The 19,960-nt window shown below is 45.3% G+C and overlaps 1 protein-coding gene across 4 annotated transcripts; it reads left to right on the forward strand.

Moving 5' to 3' along the window:
* Nucleotides 1-924: 924 nt before the first annotated feature.
* bcan (brevican) lies at nucleotides 925-19,860 on the forward strand. 4 transcript variants are annotated; one of them, XM_042106401.1, is made up of 15 exons: nucleotides 7,129-7,198; nucleotides 7,326-7,408; nucleotides 7,732-8,124; nucleotides 8,451-8,625; nucleotides 9,218-9,345; nucleotides 9,473-9,766; nucleotides 9,859-11,130; nucleotides 11,362-12,571; nucleotides 12,662-13,116; nucleotides 14,411-14,518; nucleotides 14,879-15,037; nucleotides 15,701-15,783; nucleotides 15,899-16,043; nucleotides 16,493-16,675; nucleotides 18,083-19,860. In XM_042106401.1, exons 1-15 carry the CDS (start codon nucleotides 7,179-7,181, stop codon nucleotides 18,196-18,198), a joined length of 4,824 nt encoding a protein of 1,607 aa, XP_041962335.1. In that variant the 5' UTR covers nucleotides 7,129-7,178; the 3' UTR covers nucleotides 18,199-19,860. The 4 variants fall into 4 exon arrangements, with proteins under 4 accessions (XP_041962334.1, XP_041962335.1, XP_041962332.1 ...); XM_042106400.1 differs by lacking the exon at nucleotides 7,129-7,198 and adding an exon at nucleotides 925-1,511 and having other exon boundaries at nucleotides 11,362-13,116; XM_042106398.1 differs by having other exon boundaries at nucleotides 11,362-13,116.
* Nucleotides 19,861-19,960: the final 100 nt, after the last annotated feature.

A 19,960-nucleotide genomic window follows, 5' to 3' on the forward strand; every position in this document is an offset into this window, starting at 1 on the left:
TGAACACAAAGTTATATGTTTGAGTAATATTATTTTTAGCAGTCTTAGTCAGTGCACCCGGTTTTATTTTGTTCCACTGCAGTGGAATTAAGACCTGCTGACTAGACCCAACAGGCCAGTGAAGATGAATTCACTGTCAGGTTGCTAGGGGCAACAAAGGACAATCCCTGCCTTGTGTCTCAGGGAATTATAAACCTCAACAACAACAAAAAACAGTCACACATGCACGCATGGCTGCTGTCAAGGAGTCTGTCTGCTTTTAAACTACTCACTGCAGTGCCTTGGCATTAGGAAGTTGTTCCACCATGATCAAAGAGGTCAGTGTCTGTCATGAGAACACTCCACACCGCCACACCAGAACTGTCAGCCTGTCGATATGTTTATATGTGGCATGACGCAATAAGACTGTTTCCTCTCATCCCTGGACCGATGATGTATGGAGGAACAGGAGGGAAACAAATGGTCAGACAACGTTCCTTAGTAGGCTACTCTACAGACAATATAAATGGGCTAGTTAACTATCACATCTAGAGAAGATTTTACATTTTAATTGAATTATGGTGCCTTTTTACTTTTCTACAACATGACATAAAACTACCCCAAATGTTAACAATCCAACATGCAAACAAACAATCCAACATAAAAAAACATGATAGGCTATTGCCCTCAATATGTAGATGATCACCTTGAGGTGACACTAATTTTCTTAAATTTAACTACAAAACAGCCTTTAAAAATGTGTAGAGAAAAACCAGGATGATGTCTATGTTTTTAAGGAAAGTTCAATAAAGTGAAAGAGCACAAAAGTGTTTAGGAGCAGGCGATTTTCCTGGGTAACCACCAATGAATTGCTGCAGTTTGATGCCGTCAGCTTTTCTCTCCCTTCGCTCACTGGGATGCGCAGCCTAGGCTGTGACGAACGGTTGCAGGTGCAGGTGCAGGCTGTGGCAGCATCAGCAGCGTGCGTGCCAGTCTGCAACGATGCAGTAGGCTATCCCAAACCTCAAGTCCTGTTGTTCCGTCGTAAACCCAACTCAGGACAATTTCCCAGAACCCAGAAGTGTAACCCTGTAACTAGCCTATCCGAGCCACCTCGTTACGCGGTGATTCAGAACATCGTTTTAAGATGATGCGTGTTTAAAAAAACGGAATCAGTGCGTCTTGTAGGCTAAACATTTTAATCAGTTCCCACCCGTCCCACTTCCCCTCACATAATTCAAGCGACAAATAAGAGTGCTTTTGTCGTAACCAAAAAAGTGGGCTGTTCAGGCGTTTTTCCTACGTAGTTTCGGCCACCTCTCCATCTCAGACTCTTTCTCTTACCTCCTTCGCTGGCGGACGGAGCGTAGCCTACTAGTATTCTGCACCTTTCTTGTGTGTTTAACTAAATTATCAGTGACATAATTGCTCCAATTTAAGGTACTGGGTTAATCTACTGGGAACGTCTACCTGCAGAAGATTCGTCAACGGAAATACGTCCAAGAGAGATTTTACGGACTTCCAAGATACCGGTATGTAAAATGATCTCTTTTTGTCTTTTTAAGTAGTCTACCTTTAATATTTTTAAGTACCTATCTGTATCTATGAGAAAAGACATGAACATAGAGATTAGACATAGAGCTCATTGAGATTATTTATCTATTTTTTCCACCAAAGTCTCTTTATTGTCACCATGCATCTTCATAATTTTACATGGTTGTTTTGTGTGGTCTCGGTAAAACTCGAGGAAGCTGGAGATTATTTTTCTCATGCAGAATTCCTATTTTGCTCTTTCTTTCTGTTGTTTCTTTCTCAGGTGTATCCTTTAGCTGTTGAGTGGAGTTTCCCTATCAATGTCAATATGATGAACCCCAACACATTTGCTATTGTGCCATAGGCTCATACATTTTCATTTGCTATAGCAGAGGCTTTGGTTTGGTCTGATTCTTTCTGAATGAAAATTATGTTCACTCTTTTGTAGCTCTTTAGTAAGTGATATTTGTCATTTATCTTGTGCATTCTCAAGTATGACTTTCTATGCAGAATCCCACCTCTTAGCAGTTGTCTTTTGGGAGGAAGTTAGCTCTTAAACCTGTTAAACTGATTCATTGTTTGTAGAACTGCGTGGTAAAATGATATAAGATTACTTATCTGAGGATTTTTCATCCTGTTTAGTACTGTGTGTGTGTTTGTAACATCAAAATAACATCTTTAATGTAAATGGGTGCATGAACTGGAAGGGTAATTACAAAGCATTCACACTTTGAAGAAGGCATTGATTCAATATCTGCAGTCTTATTAATACCAGTTTACGCACTCATGGTTCTGTGCCATGCCATGTTATTGCTTTATAGACACTGTTACAATAGAATGTAATACAGTAGAAGAAAAACCTCACAGGCATCATTAGTGTACTCAACACATTAGCATCTCCACCTCTTATGGCCTTCATTAAGAAACATGGCAAGGCTAGCATAGAAGATTATTCCACCTATTTGGCTTTGTATCTGAAACGTTGCACAGCAATAAGAACTATGCATTTCCATGTAGATCATATTGAGATATCAACCATGCTTTTTTTTCTGGATGATAGGTAAGCACAGATGCTCGACAAAGGCAGAGAGAGGAAGCTGTAGGTCTGACCTAATTTCAGAGAGACCATGGCAAGCCCCTTAATCATGTACGGTACCCAGGAGTTTGTGTCTGTCACACCCCACAGAGAAAATGACTGTCAACTGCAGGAAGTTGTCTCCCATTAAAGAGGAGGAGACCTGGGTGCAGAAACACATGGGCCATTTCTGCCTGTGTGATCATTGCACTCATTTAGGCGAGGGGAAAGACGGATATTTGGGTCACGTGGAATGTGGAGCCATGACTGGGAATGCAGAGGCTAGCGTGCGCATCATCGGTCATATATTTGAGTAAAAACCAAGGCAAACATCACACTCTATTGCGCCTTAAGTGCTTCAGCTGCAGACTGTCTACAGAGGTGGCGAGCAATTCAAACTGAAGCTCTTCATTTATGGACCTACATTTTGCCAAAAATAGTTAGTTAGGTGAGCAAACAGCCATGTGTTCAGCTGTGTGAATTGACAGGAAAAAAAGCTCTGAATAAACATAGCACGAGAGCGGTTACGGTAACAGTTGTGTTTACATGTGGGGCTTTGAAGGCCAAAGTCCACAGAAGACATGGGCTCCCACGATTTGCTCAGATACAGCCAACCTAAGCTGTTTAAGGAGCTAAGCAGCAACACAGCAATTTTTTGCCTAATCAGCCTTGCAGCCCAGCCTGCGAATAGGCAGCACCCCCAAACACACACACACACACACACACACACACACACACACACACACACACACTGCACCGCACCGCCCAACCCCCACCGATGGAGTCTGCTCTCTTAAAAGCCACAGGCGTGAGGGCTCACGTCATCCTCCGGGGCCTAGGAGCTTCTGTGCGCGGGGCTGGCCGGCAGGCACGTGGGAGTGCTGATTCACTCTCATCTCGGTTGGTGGTGTCCCCTCAGAACCGGTCAGCTGCCTCCCTGCACTCGCACTCTCCCCAGCAACACACACACACACACACACACACACACATACTCGCTCAGTAATACACACACACAGAGACACACTTACTCAGTCAGTCTCTCTCTCTTTCTCTCTCTCTCTCTCTTTCACACATACACACACACACACACACACACACACACACACACACACACTCGATTTCCTGTCTTGTTGTGTTGTGTGTAAAGGGCTACCGGTTGCCCTGGGAAATGAGCAGACTGAGTCGTTCGAGGATAGGGGAGGCAGAGACAGAGGGAGGGGACGGGGGATCACCACATCCAGAGGTCCAGTCAGGACCCGCGAGGAAAAAGGGTGGACAAAAAGAGTGAGAAATTAGCCTGCTCTTTCTGTGTGTGTGTGCGCGCGTGAGTGTGAGTGAGTGTGTGTGTGCGTGCGTGTGAGTGAGTGAGTGAGTGAGTGTGTGCGTGCGTGCGTGTGTGTGTGTGTGCGTGTGTGTGAGTGAGTGAGTGTGTGTGTGCGCGTGTGTGTGTGTGTGTGTGTGCGCGTGTGTGTGTGTGTGTGCGTGTGTGTGAGTGAGTGAGTGTGTGTGTGCGTGCGTGCGAGTGAGTGAGTGAGTGAGTAAGACAGAGAGAGAAAGCAAGAAGAAGAGAGAGAGGGAGGGAGAGAGAGAAAGAGAGAGAGTAGCTAAAGAGAGCATGAGCAAATCTGTGTGTGTGTTCTTTCCGTAATCTTCTCTTCCAAGCAAGCCTTGATGAAAAGAGGTTTTTTGGTTTGTCTCCATTGTTCTAATCAAAAAGCTATTATCAAAGTGGGGACTGAGTTGGGCTTAGAGCGCTATTCTCAGGGAGACTGTATGGTGGAAGCAGAAGGAGGAGGTGGAGAGGAAGGAGAGGGGGATGGGGTGATGGCGTGGCAAGCTGGCACCCTTCCCTTCCCCCATTTCACCAGTCCGCCACTGAGGCAGCCTCAAATGACCTCTCCCTGGCATCCGCGAGGTCGGACTTCCTTTACTGCGATTTCTCAAGGTGAAGTCATTTGGTATTCCAGACACCGAGCCCTTGTGATGTTGCCTGCCTAAGCACTTCTGAGGTTTTTCTGGTCTGGGACTTGGGACTGCCTCGGCCTCCCAGCTTCCCCTGCTCCACTCTCGGCCTTTCGGAAAAAGTGGCCGTAGCCGTCGGCCACTGATGACCGGTGGGACAGAAGTCTTTCTTTTCCTCAGTGCTGGTTGACCTCGAAGCAGTTCAGACCCACATCTCCTGATAAGATAAGATTCCTGTGCATAGCTGAGGCTGAAAAGCAGGATGTGTGGAGGTTTTCTTTTTAAAGTGACGATAGAGGAGATGGCAGAGACTGGGAGCTCTGGCAGCTTGATTACTGGGTTGCCTCATCCATGCTGGGTTCTCTCTCTCTCTCTCTCCGCTTAGTTCTTTTTTTCCCCTCCTTCTTCCTCTCCTTTTTTTTTCTCAAGAGTCTAAAACGTTATGGAGACTGCCACCATGAATCACAAGAGGCTCTCTAATTTCCCCTTTGAGCACGGCCCAGAACGCAGTGCTCGAATCCCGCAGCACAGTAGACGGGGTGCCCATGCCCACAACCAACACCCAGTGATTTTCTGCCAAGCGAGACGCGTTGGCAGCTCCGTGTGCTGTGTGTCACATTGTCTCTAGAATTTTCCTTTTGTCACATCTACTGACCTTGCTTTGTTCTGTTGGTGATGTTTTTTGCCCACAAAGGCTGATTTGTTAGGTTTTGTTTTAGATGATATATAGGCTTGGTTGTTGATTGGCCACTGTGTGAAATCCCCTACCTATAGCACTGGGAATTGAACACCTCTCCTGTGTACAGTATATTTGAAATACAGCCACACTGCTAGCTCTGATGTATCCCCTAAACAATTTTCCACCTGTTTCTTTTTTTATTCCTTTTCATCATGAGTCAGGATGAGTCATTTTTGAATCATCAAGTTATTTTGGTTTTGTTTCATCGATCCAAGACTACCAATCTATGATATCATACTGTCTGTATTAATAAACCTATTTCCGATTAAAAGCAACCAAGGATGCCAAATGAGCTACAGTGGGAACAGGAATATTAACGCACTAATTCACAGTTTAGTTTGAATAAATCACCACTCAGCACAAAACTCTCAGTGTTTCCCTCCACTCTTTTCATGTCTTCATTGCTTTCCATTCTATTTATTTGGCTGTCCGAGAGCAATAAAATGGGCTTTAGATTTCAATTTTACACTGCAGTGGTGGGATTCGGTTCAGAAGGCTTTTATAACCCAATGATGAAATAGGTCTCCTAAAAAAACACAATTTTTAGTGACCTTGAAACGAGTTAAACCACATTGTAAAAACTATACTATACGGGACCCATTAACGGTTACTGTGTATGTGTGTGTGTGTGTGTGTATGTGTGCGCGTGTGTGTGCGCTGGCATGCTGGCTGCTGGTGAAATGAAATCAGATTGATCTAACTCACTGTATGAGTTGGTGATTAGCAGGTGGCCTTGGCAACGGCTCCCAGTATTCTGGGCCTCCAGCATGACTAGGCACTTCATTTTACTTGCACAAATAGCATCCCAACTGATCCGGGTGGGGGGGGGGGGTCTTTTCCCCATTCATTTATCTTTTAATTCATTCCCTCTCCCTCTCTGCTTTCTCTTGCACCTTCAGAAAGACTGGACACTTTCTCAGAGTGCCGTTTTGTCTCTTGTCTTGTCTGTTGGAAAGACCATGTGGGTGCCTTGATGTATGGGGAGGGGAAGGGGGTGTTGAGAGACAGATGTCCAGAGAAGACCTTACTGTCGTTGGGGGTAGGGCAAATGAAGGTTTGGATTGTTAGCTGTACAGCTCGAGGGATCTATCAAAATTCTGCTCACACGACTGAACTTGGAAAACTTCGCCCTTGCCAGCTGGAGAAGACAGAGGACACACACATTCTCGCATAGCACATGCACACACACACACACACACACACGCACACACACGCACACACACACACACACACACACACACACACACACACACACACACACACACACACATACTCTCTCTCTCTCTCACACACACACACACACACACACACACACACATACACACTCACATGCACACATGCACACACACTTGCACACATGCACACACACTTGCACACGCACACACACACACACACACACTCTCTCACACATACACACAGGCACACATGCACACATACACACTCACACACACACACACACTTGCACAAGCACACACAAACACACACACAAACACAGTCTGTGTCTCTTTCAAGGCATCCACTAGTGTAATCCCCCTGCACAGTGAGACATGGTAAAATTGACCATCAGTGGGCCCTTACCATGTCTGTGAAACCCTGTCATTTGTCGAAGGTAACTCAATACTATGTCTCCATCACCGCAGCATCAGTCGGCTGCAGTGGTCAGAGAAACAGTGCCATTGGCCTCCGCCTTGTAATTGAGTCTGATTTTGATAAATGACAGTGTAATCACATATGTTTTCTGACGTGTTCTTTTTGGGTGGTTGAATCTCTCTCTCTCTGTCTCTGTTTATCTCTACCTCTCTCCCTGTCTGTTTTTCTCTCTCTCTACTTTTCTATTTCTGCTTCTTGACTCTACCTTTTTTTAGGAGAAGTGCTGTCTCTTGTCTAAACATGCTCTTCTTTAGGCATGTGTAAGTGGCATGAGTGTCATTTTCCATCCCAGATCCCAGTCCTATAAACAGTGACTTGCATTTTCCTCATCTCTCTCTCTCTCTCTCTCTCTCTCTCTCTCTCTCTCTCTCTCTCGGTCCATTTCAGATCAGAAATGTTCCCGTCTCGACTGCTGGGAGCCATCTGTCTACTCATCGCCCAGTTCTCCAGCATTGGCAGGACCGCCTCAGGTGGGTCACCTTCTCCATCTGACGTCCAGGAAATAATTAAAGCCAGTCAGGTGCCCTTTAGAGACTCAGTTATAGCACTTGTGAAAGTTAAGCTCTTTTGGCTGGATGGTGTAACAGTGGTCCCTCCTCACCTACTGTGAGATGGTCAAAAAGGGAGACAGCTGCAGTAAAACTCGTCTAGACACCAGATGACTTCCAGGTGTCCATTAAAAGGTGCTGGTTGGATTAAAAAAAAAAACAGACCACAGACACCAAGTCCAACAGGTATCCCAGAAAGGCATATTGTATTGAGTTGGTGTTCTGTCCTTTTCTGGGTCAAACAGATGATGCAAGGCTACTACAGGTGACCATCCCCAAATCGCCACCAGCCGCTGCCATTTTGGGTGGATTCGTTGTGCTCCCCTGTCATGTGTCCCTGTCGCAGTCACCCCCGACGGTCTCCACGGTGGGTCGTCATGCCGTCCTCACCCTTCCGCGGGTCAAGTGGAGTGTTCTGTCCGCGGAGAAGGAGACTGAGATCTTGGTTGCCCGCGGCGACCGGGTGAAGGTGAGCGAGGCCTACAAGAGCCGGGCTTCACTGCCGAACTACGCCACATCCCCGGCTGACCTCACCCTGGAACTGGACGAGCTGCGACACAACGACACGGGATTCTATCGCTGCGAGGTTCAACAGGGCCTGGAGGACGCCCATGACCTCGTCCAGATCAAAGTCAAAGGTGAGACTTAGTCAGTTAAGTCAGTGCTTGTGCTGGGTGGTCAGTGGGGCTTCAGGGTGAGTGAGTTGTGTCTGACACAATGAGTCATTTGACTTTAACCATGATATTTGACAGGCTAACTATGCAGTGCACATTCATATAGTCCACTATAGTATTCATTTATTTGTTTGTGTTTTTATCAAGTGTTTTATGAATCATATCATTTCAACTTTTGCAAATCAGCAAAAACAATCAGCCTTGTTTGTCTGGTGCCTTTTCAAAGCTACAGTAGTCTGTGTCTTGAAAAAGGGAGTACGTCTGTTGATTTTCACAGTATGTCTTTGCAGGGGTCGTGTTTCACTATCGACATCCATCCAGCCGCTACGCCTTTTCCTTTGATCAGGCACAGGACGCCTGTGAGGACATCGGGGCCCAGATCGCCACCCCTGAGCAGCTCTTGGCTGCCTACAACAGTGGATATGAGCAGTGTGACGCAGGCTGGTTGTCTGATGGCTCAGTCAGGTAACAAGCCTTCTGGCCAAGCGCCACTACACCGACATTTAATCTGTGCTCCTGTGGCTTCACTGGCAAAGCATAATGAAGCAATGCCAATACAATGTGCCCAGACTCCACAGGAGCGCTGTTAAAGCAACACCAAAGAGTTTTTTTGTACCTTAAAATAATGTTTCCAAAATTGTTTCAGTGGTTCATCAACTCGTAACAGGGTGAACGGCACTTCTGCATTCGCTTTGCGGCCCTCTATCGGCTATAACCGCACTATGTAAGTTTGCCAGATCGGGTAGCGGATCTGTAGTTCGATGGAATGAGACATAAGAAACTACAAATTTGACGTCGCAATACATCATACCTTCATAAAATCATGCAACATATTCTACCTTGTCTGTGGACATCGTTATTTGCAAAGCCGGAGCTGGATAAACAAATAGCGTGCGTCCGATAAAGGAAAAGTTCTTTGGTGTTGCAAACATGAACATGTACTTTGTTGCTATTACATTTTCTACCATGCTAATATTTGTTCAGTAATGATGACAAACCTCAGAAGTCCCTTCCATTTTTTTTTTACACCAATCAGACTAATTCCTATTTCTCCCAGATATCCCATTCAGATGCCACGGGAGGGTTGCTTTGGGGACATGGATGGAATGCCGGGAGTCAGGAATTATGGAATGCTCGACCCAGATGAGCTCTATGATGTGTACTGCTACGTTGAGAACATTCAAGGTATCCTTCATATACTAGCAAAAAATAGGCTAAAATAAGATGTGATGTCAAAGATGTGATCAAAATAAAAGTCAGTCTAATAATACATTTAGATCAGCCAAGCTTAACTTTTGTCTCTGTCCCAAAGGGGAGGTTTTTCACTCTGCCACACCCCAGCAGTTGACTTTGGCAGATGCCAAAGCTTATTGTGAAAGGCAAGGGGCAGAGTTAGCCACCACTGGCCAACTCTACGCCGCCTGGAACGATGGCCTGAACCACTGCAGTCCCGGATGGCTGGCGGACGGCAGTGTCCGCTACCCGATTGTGACGCCCCGGGAACGCTGTGGTGGGCCCGACCCTGGAGTCAAGACTGTGTACCGCTACAGCAACCAAACTGGATTCCCAGAGTCTCACATGCTTCATGACGTTTACTGCTTCAGAGGTAAGGCCAAAAAAGTTGATTTTAGCTGCACTCTGTGGAGGCTAATGCACAAAATACTACATTAACCCATGTCTTTGTGCCTTCCCTCACAGGCAATAAGGGCGCTCAGACAGAAAGCCCAATGGAGTACATGGCCACCGAGCCAGAGAATCAGGGCCAAGGCATCGTCACCCTCTCTGACCCCCTGGAGGAATTCAGCTTGGGTCAAGTGACGGAGCCAGTGGAGAATGAGGCCCAGGGTGCTGTTGAGTCCTTTCCTGTTCTCAGCAAACAGTTCCCGGGATTAGGAAGGGTGATAGAGCCTCCTGCCACCAAAATGCCCCTTCAGGAGGGTACTCTGGCTGGAGACCCGTTCAGCCCCACAACTCCGGCGCCCATCAACATGGACACTTTCTCCACGCATGACCCATGGCAAGAGGTGCACGTGCTCACCAATCCTGTTGATTTCGAATCAGTGCCAGAAATTTACCGGGAGACCAGCGACCCTGCCCGAGCAGGAGGTGACTCCCAGGAGAACGACACGTACGATCATTCCTCTCCAAAAACAAATCAAACTCCGCTGTATCTGCCAACTGAACAAGATGAACATGGTTCTACTCCCCAACATTACCAGCCAACGCCTGAAACCAGCTCAGGAAATGAAGAATCCTCAGTGCTTTTCAACACAGGGGGCACAAGTGTACCAGAAACAACCATAAGGCCTTTAGTATCAACACTGGTGTATGAGGTGTCAGAAGAGGCCAAGGGTGGTTATCAGACCACGCCAGAGACCAACCTGGGATCAGCTGGCCCATCGGAATATTGGGACGATAATATTAAAATCCATGAGGGTTCTGTGGCCAGTCATGAAATGACAGAGTCCACCAATGTAACGCAGGTCAATCCCACCCAGGAATATGACACCTTAGAAGCAGTGACCTTTGAGGACATGACGACACGACCCCTGGAGGACCTCACTGATTCAACCCTTCTGGAGAACAACACAGAGCTTCCATCCACCGACCCAACCCAATCTCACGACCTGTCTGAAACGGAAGATACGGATCAAACCGACGCACCGGCGCTCACAAGTGGCGCTCACACGGATGTTTCTGTTCACGAGGAACAGGACCAAGTCCAAACTGCCCGACCAACCCAGCCTTCCCTCGTGGACGCCACCACACTCCCTGCCCCCACAGAGGGATCTGGGGATGAAGATGTGGAGGTGATGGTGCCCAAGTTCTTTTTCACAGGAGATGCTGAGGAGGCAGAGGTGGAGGAGAACGGCACGGCTGCCTCAGTGGAGTCGGCAGAGCTGGTCACCCTGACCCCAGACGATTACACAGACCACACATCTCCTGACCACATCCGGGTGACAACAACAGGTAAGTGACGAGTCGAAGAAGTGAAAATAATTTGTGAACTGCACTGACGATTCTTGTATTAGTGTTTGTGTAAATGACGAGCTAAATCGGAAACCAGCCCCAAAACATGAATAATGAACTATTCATGTGTTTATAATACTCATAATCTGCTATTTTTGTAGATGTCTGTTATATGTCAGAGTTCTCTGACTTTTCCCATTGACTGATTTTAGTTTGATTGTCAATTGGTAGGCTTTGATCAGGAGCGGTCTAGTACACCATCTCCGTATTCCCCCACCACTGTAGACATGGTGGAGCAGAAGGCAGGTGCGACATCAGAAGAGTCAGTTTTGTTCCCAACTGATCATGATGGAGAGCATGATTATAGCCAGATGCCTACCATAGCAGGCGGGACAGAGGGAGGTTCTGGCGAAGGCTCGGGGGCTCGTGGTGATGACGACGTCATTTCAGTTACCCTGTTGACCTCCCCCGTGCCCTACACGCTTGCCACTCCGTTGGACACACGGCAGATGGTGGAGGTTGCATCGGGCACTCCGCGTAACCTGGACGTCTTCATACCGGAGAGAACCACCCTGTCTGCCTTGGGAGTGTCCCTGGAGGACCTAGAGAGGGTGGAGCAGGAGGGCTTGGGGGAAACCCCTGACGTTCTGTACACCACAACCGCACAGTACTCAGAGACGACACTTAGCCACGAGGGGAGTGGTGAAGAGGGAAGCGAGTCAGAGGAAGATGAGGTCGAGGAGCCTGTGCAGTCGTCTAGTGGCACATCTGTTCTAGGTGAGTACCCTGACGCCCTGCAGTTCAATGTCACCTCTGCCCCTTCCTTAAACCTCACAGAGAGTGAGGATGAAGACTTCACTGGCCTTCTTGAGGACGTGAACGCCACTGACAGTTTTGATGCTCTGGCCACCACTGACACACTCGAGGCTGAAAGCACCACAGACACGTCGCACATTAATGTGGAGGTCACTCTGCTTCCTGGCGAGACACAGACCCCAAGCTGGGGGACGCCGATGTCATCTACAGCACAAGAGTCTCGCTCCGACCTGGAATTCAGTGGTCAGACTCGCACCTCCACCACCTCAGGGGACCACTTAGACTCGTTAGATACAGAGTCCACCACCTCAGGGGACCACTTAGACTTGTTAGATACAGAGTCCACCACCTCAGGGGACCACTTGGACTCGTCAACCGAGACAGACTCCACCACCACAGGGGGGAACCTGGACTCGTTTGCTGAGACAGACTCCACGACCACAGGGCAGTCCCTGGACTCATCAACAGAGACAGACTCCACGACCACAGGACAGTCCCTGGACTCATCAACAGAGACAGACTCCACCACCACAGGACAGTCCCTGGACTCATCAACAGAGACAGACTCCACGACCACAGGACAGTCCCTGGACTCATCAACAGAGACAGACTCCACCACCACAGGGCAGTCCCTGGACTCATCAACAGAGACAGACTCCACGACCACAGAGGGGTACCTGGACTCTTTAGCTGAGACAGACTCTACCACCACAAGGCAGTCCCTGGACTCATCAACAGAGACAGACTCCACGACCACAGAGGGGTACCTGGACTCTTTAGCTGAGACAGACTCTACCACCACAAGGCAGTCCCTGGACTCGTTTGCCGAGACAGACTCCACCACCACAAGGCAGTCCCTGGACTCATCCGCCGAGACAGATTCCACCACCACAGAGTACCTGGACTCGTCAAGTGAGACAGAATCTGTCACCACACCCCCTCTAGTTGTCACCACCATGGAGTCAGATGAGGTTCATAGCCCCACAACCACATTAGCTCCAGTGGAGCTGGACCTTCTTGATGATCTGACCGTAACAACCGCCACCACCACCACCTCGGTAGAAGAGGATGTTGATGTTGATGAGGAGGAGGTGACGCCTACCGAGCCTGCTATCCAACGACCACTGCCATCTCAAAGAGCGGTGATCGTACGGACGGGGAACCTCTCAGGTAATGACCGAGACACGCCGTGCAAAGTGACCTCCCTGTCCGCCATTTTGTTTCTTCTCCTTGTGCAAATGTACTGAGGTCACCTCCTCCTTCACCACCTCCTCCTCCTCCCCCTGCACCATGCACTGCAACACTTTCTCTCTTCGCTCGCTCCCTCTCCGCGCCTCTCTGTCTCAACGCTACAGCCTCGTTTAGCCGCCACTTGACTCTTTCTCCCTTCCTGACTAAGCACTCTTGCCTCTGCTTGTTTTTCTCCACTGGCTGCTAACAGCTGCCCATGTCAGAATCAAACTTGCACTAGCACATTGAATAGGGCAGCACAAGGCTTGGATCCAGCCGATGAATAGACTGAGTCTACAGCCCAGCCACAAGCAAACCTCAATTATTTTTGGTCTCCTGCTTATTGTTGATGCTTGCAACTCAAAGCTGGAATGAACCCCCAGTAATACTTGCACTGATGTCTCAGCTATGGCTTGCTGGAAACTCTTCTGCACACCTTAGTTGCTCTTTATCTTCCTCTAAATGCAAATGCAAAGCATAATGATTTTAGCATTCATTGCTAATACTTAGAACTGAAAGCCACTGTGTTTAACTGCCAGAGATGGCAACAGGTTAATTAATGCACTTGTGATGCACACGTACTTGCACTAAGTTGATCTTGGTTTGGTAGGGTCTGTTGGTTCTACCTCTGTGGAAAAAAAAAATGTTTATGAATATGTGATTTGTTACAACTGAAACCCATAAACCAGTCAGAAGACCTCAGATTAATATAATGTAGTGTATTAAGGTGTAAATACTTGAAGAAATATCACAGAACCTACGTTCTCAGACAAGGGCACATTTTTGTAGCTGTCTGTGTTGTGTAAGATTGTTGACAGAAAACATTGTGTATGAGTCAAAGAGTGAACAGCAAAGCTCAGTAAAGATCTTTTACACAGTTGATGCACTGGAAGTTGAAAGCCATTTTTTTCAGGACCTGCTGAATGACAGCGATGTAAAATGTTTTATAGAATGTATTTCTTGTATAGTATTTTTGCAAAGGAAAGAATACAGTGTGTGTGGTTCAATGTTGCCTCCCTACATCTAGCACAGTACTAATGACCTACCAACTCTGAAAGAAATAAAATACTGCCCTCCTGTGGCCAACTACTGTAATTACCCAATATCTGGTTGTGTTTTGCCTGCAGTATACAATCATGAAGATGTCATACAACAGCACAAATATAACTTGACCCGTTATTAATTTAAGAAAAGCAGGTAAATTCGTAAATTCAAGAGGGTATTTATGATTCAGATGCCTGCACGGAGAACCCATGTGCTAATGGTGGCACATGTGTTGAGAGTGGATCCACCACCAAGTGTCTCTGCCTACCAACCTATGGAGGGGATTTCTGCCAGATAGGTGAGTGAGCATTGAATTCAGCGTGTGTCAGTCTTAAAATAAAATCTCTTTCTGAGATTATAAAAGTACATATTTCATGTTGATAGGAAAATACATTTCTGCCATGTAACAACATGTCTACAACATTAACAAACCTCACATTGAACATTATAGGCAGCATTTTACTGACTACATAAATGTGGAATCATATTTAAGGGAACAGAAAATGTAGCAAATAAATGTACTGTTTTTTCTGTCCTCTCACTCATTTGTGTGTTGATGTGTGTTCGGTTGTATGTTTACTGCCATGTGTATGCACGTCCATTGGTGCCATTTCCCTGACTGGGTGGGTGGGTAACCCTGTCCCTCTCCCTCTCCTAGACATGGAACACTGTGAGCCGGGCTGGGAGAAGTTCCAGGGCTTCTGCTACAGACACTTTGTGAAGCGCCAGAGCTGGGAGGTTGCGGAGCAGCACTGTCGCATGTGCGGGGGCCACCTGGTGTCAGTCATGAGCCCAGAAGAGCAGAATTTCATCAACGGTATACCGTCACCTCTGAGGAAGTAGTCATTAGGGGTTATCGGCTTGGTCACAAAGTATTCATATCACGATTCTTTATACCCTTGATTTCAGCAATCGTATTTGATTCACTTTACCCTTTTATATTAAGAAATCTGTGACTTGGATTTCCAGTCTTTATTTGAAGTCTATACATGGCCAGACACCAGACAGATTTTGATAACTGCTAAATTTAATAAAGAGCCGACTCAGAAAGCCAAATCACCGAGTTGAAATAAATTTGTACGGCTGCCATTTGCTTTCTATAGCGTCTTTTACATTCAGTAAATGCAAAGCAACACAAGATACACAATATAATGCCAAAATGTATCCATAGCAGTTTTGAAAGTTTCTTCAACTTCCATTACCTGTGTCTAGAGAAGGTCTTTATGCACCACACTGCAGCACAGTTACGTCTATGTATATCACAAGGTATACTTTCCTAATCATTCTGGGCTCGTTCTGGTAGTGCCTAGTTTGCTCATGTTCTTCCCAAACACAGCTACTACTAGTTTTGACTACTCTGTAAAAAGGATGGGGGCTTGAAAGCTATCTTACATTCCAGTGGCCTCTCTGAAGTGTTTATAATCCTCTCTCTTCTTTTCTTTTCTCTCCCTCCTTCCTCTCTCACTCTCTCTGTCTCCAGATAGGTACAGGGAATACCAGTGGACCGGGCTCAACGACAGGACAATCGAGGCAGACTTCCGCTGGTCTGATGGAAATCCTCTGGTGAGAGAAAGTATTTCTTTCTTTTTTTCTCTTTCTTTCTTTCTTTCTTTCTTTCTTTCTTTCTTTCTTTCTCCTTTCTCCTTCCCCTATTGATGTAAATATATTTCTCTCTAAGCTTTATGAGAACTGGTACCGCGGGCAGCCCGACAGCTACTTCCTGTCTGGGGAGAACTGTGTGGTGATGGTGTGGCATGACGACGGGCGCTGGAGCGACGTGCCCTGCAACTACCACCTCTCTTACACCTGCAAGAAGGGCATCGGTGAGTACGCCACAAACGGCACAAAGATGGTCTGATTCCTTTGGTCTTCACATCTGTGACATGACGTCTCAATCCATTACGGTGAGATGGACTATCAGCCAACACCAATCAACATCACCAAACACAACATGAAATGGAAGTAATGTGCTTTAGTAGAGTTAATAATAACCAAAAGGCTCTGTTGAAATGAGTGAGTGTGAAAGTCGAGTTTATTTTAGACGCCTTGATGGTGATCTGTGTAAAGACATACTGTAGCAATCTCAAGACCCTTACATGTTTGAATACACACCAACCATGGACATATAATGCCTAGCCTGGCAGGACAGTATGCTCCTTTTATTGTTAGTGTGATATCTTTATGTTCAAGAGGAAACTGTTCAGTTGGTTGGGAAATACTTGATTACTGTGTTTAGGTCCACTGTAGTTACGTGTGCATTCATCATCCCTAGCCTTCTGTGGACAGCCCCCTACTGTCCTAAATGCAAAGATGTTTGGCAAGCGGCGCCTCCGCTATGAGACCAATGCCAAGGTGCGCTACTACTGCGAGGAGGGCTACCTCCAAAGGCAGAACCCAATCATCAAATGCCTCCCCAACGGCCAGTGGGAGGACCCTCAGATCACCTGCACATCAGGTAGAGTATGCCCAATGCCACCTCCACTAATCCAAATGGGACTTACACATACAATATATTGGCTCTGGCTTTTGTGCATCAGAAAACAGCTTTTAGAAGTCTACCGCACTGCATCCCTTTCATTTATTCTTATTTTCATTCAATCTTTATTCATGCTCTGAAGTTCATTGAGGGTAGTCCTCATTTTCGGTGATGGTGAGATAACATTATTATACTACAGCACTGTCAACACTGTTGCTACCTTTTGTGTGTCTAGGTACACTTCTAACCCAATGCCGTAATCATAATACACTTTGAGGGGGACATGTCCCCCCAATATTCAACTATGCTCAAAATGTCCCCCCATATAAAGACATAAATTGTTTAATGCCTCAATAGCCTGTCACTCACCGCTGTCCGTGCCGCTGTAACCTAATCACAAATTGTTAACCAGAATAAATTCTATAGGCTGATGTAACTAGCCATCAGCCCATTGTGTAAATTTAGAATCTGTTAATGTTCTTATTAATTGTTGATGGGACATTTAATATTGTAACACCATACCAACACTAATACTTACAACTGAATATATATTCCATCGTCAGTTCATTTCACATTCGAGAAATCAAAGACGCTGTAATGTAACGTCAGTCAGTTGCACATTTCTCACAGTCAATACATGAGATTTCAGAGCCATGTTCAGCAAGGACGTGGTTGAAACTGTAAGAACAACATGCAAGGTTGGTAAAAACAGATGTAAAAACTGGTAAAAACAGGTTTTGTTCTTTAAAAGGGAATTCCAGGGAATTCTTTGTCATAACTCCCGTACAAACACACACACACACACACACACACACACACTTACAGTTGGCCTTGGGTGTTGCCATTTCTGAAGAAATAAAAACACAAAAACTGATTATCAAACTCCTGTGCTCTGAATGAATTCCTCTGCCTTTTGTCTGAGGTTCACAGACACACAAGCTGGCCTATCAGTCACAGGCTCATCATCTCTGTCATGCACATGAGTCAGTCATACTCTAGAAGCTTCTTTTTTTTACCTTTCTCCAGTTCATCCAGCCGTTCTCTGAGTCTGGCGATACCACTTTTAGCTCCAGCCTAGCATAGATCATTGAATAAGATTAGACCATTAGCATCTCGCCTGCTAGCATCACGTTTAAAAGTGACTAAGATTTCCGGTAATTTTCCTATTTAAAACTTGTCTCCTCTAAAGTTAGAAAGTGTAATAAGACCAACGGAAAATGAAATGTGGCGATTTTCTAGGCTGATTTGAATATATATTTAAATGTATTTAGCATATTTTTGATCTGAGAGTGAAGTGATGTTGTAACTTCATAAGTATACAGTAGTGTGAGGGTATCTCTATGGGATCATTTTGAAAGTCTGAAAGCTGACGTTTTCTGTCTCCAGCCTCCCCTGAGTCTCCGGCCATTGTGTCGACGTCTGTGGGTACGGAGGTGATGGTGGAGGACACAACGACAGAGAAGGCCTCGCCACAGTTTTGGGACATCAAGTGGAGCTTCTAAGAATCTCACAGGAACCCAACAGAACTTCCTCATCCATAATCCATTGTCATCCCAAGACCCAGGAGATCCTCATCCATCACATAGTCAGAAGCCTCACTGTCACCCAGCGTTTTTAGCATTCTTGAAAACTGCACAACTTCTTCTATCACCAGCAATATACAGACCACAGGATTACACATTGTATATTTCCCCATGACACGGAATTACAAAAATTTTCGTAATTCTAAGATATCAGTCACAACACAGCAGTTAGTGACTCGTTTGCTAATTTGTTCACTCACAAGATGTTTAGCTGATAGAAGACACAATTAAAAAAAAAAGAAAAACATCTGAAAATCTCAGTTTAAAGTGTTCCATATCTGGGAGAATGGGTTTTCTTAATCCTAAACTGCCATACAGGTGCTAAGGCAATGTTAGCCATGCTGATACAGCACAACGAGAGCATGAGCTCCCAATCTCAGCCGGTGCAACTCTAATTAAACAACTCCATTATTACATCTCTGTTTTATTCTACATTCCAGAATGGAGATTTCTGATTCCATTCTTCAGCCTGGTTTTGTTCCCCCTCTCCCTCATGTTTCTACCAAGTCATCATCTCTATCTGGTGCTGTTATTCAGGTCTGTCAGAAGCTGAGGCTGATACCAGGTCTACTGCTGTATGTAATTATCAGTTTTGATTGACTAACATGCAAGAGACAGCAGAACCAAGACACTGTAGTGTTGTTGTTTGTTATTGTTATTGTTGTTGTTGTTATTGTCCATAGATGGGTTTTGAAAACAAGTCAAGACAAAAAGAGAATGACCTAAAATGCACTCAATTTTTTCTTACGTGGAGGTGTTTCTTGAAAACACTGTGACACATTCTAATGACCTTTAAAAACATATTTTCCTGTTGTGTTTCACCTAACCTGAAATCCTGTTTTCTATTTAGTCCTGGTAGAAATGAATGATAACATGAACTGTATTTCCCCCACTCTCCCTAGTTCTGCAATGCTTTGAAATTCTTTTTTTTAGGTTAAGGTCACCTAAAAAACAAGAAAAAATAAACATCTAACACTCATTCAAGCTTTCCTTGACATGTTTATGAGTTGAAATTAAATTGAATCATAGATTATTGTAGATTACATTTTTTAACACACTAACTAAACTTTTAACTAAACTAAAGATTTTTAGCACTTTCCTAATTATATAATAAATTCTGTCTTCTTATGCTCATGTATTCTTACCTTTATTATTTTTACTTTAAAAGTTAAAGGTCATCTGTAGAGTTGACCTCTACAAAGGCTAACAACAGTTTATATTTAGTTAGCTGTCAGGGGTGCGTTTCCCAAAAGCATAGTTGCTAACCTGTTAGCAACTTAGTTGGTTTGCAATGGGAAATTGCATTGCAACCAACAAAGTTGCTAACTTAGTTAGCAACTATGGTTTTGGGAAACGCACCCCAGCATTGTGGGAAAATATTAATGAGTATGTAATTGAGCTGTGCTCCAATTACATCTGTATCTGTAACTGTGAATTTAAATAAAATACATTTACATCTAAATACATTTAAATAAAATCAAGCCATTAGGTGCCATCTGGTCTATGGTACCCACAATTTAAAGCATACAGCTTGTTCCAGGATTTCATAACTGAATAAAGGAAGTCATCTTTTACTAACAATATTGATCATGTTCTTGTTTTATAAACAGTATTCAGAAGACAGAAAACTTCAAAAAGCTTATGTTCATCTTTGAGCTGTTCCAGTGAATATTTGCACTGA

This window comes from Alosa sapidissima, chromosome 10 (assembly GCF_018492685.1).
Source record: "Alosa sapidissima isolate fAloSap1 chromosome 10, fAloSap1.pri, whole genome shotgun sequence".
NCBI classification, from domain to species: domain Eukaryota; kingdom Metazoa; phylum Chordata; class Actinopteri; order Clupeiformes; family Clupeidae; genus Alosa; species Alosa sapidissima.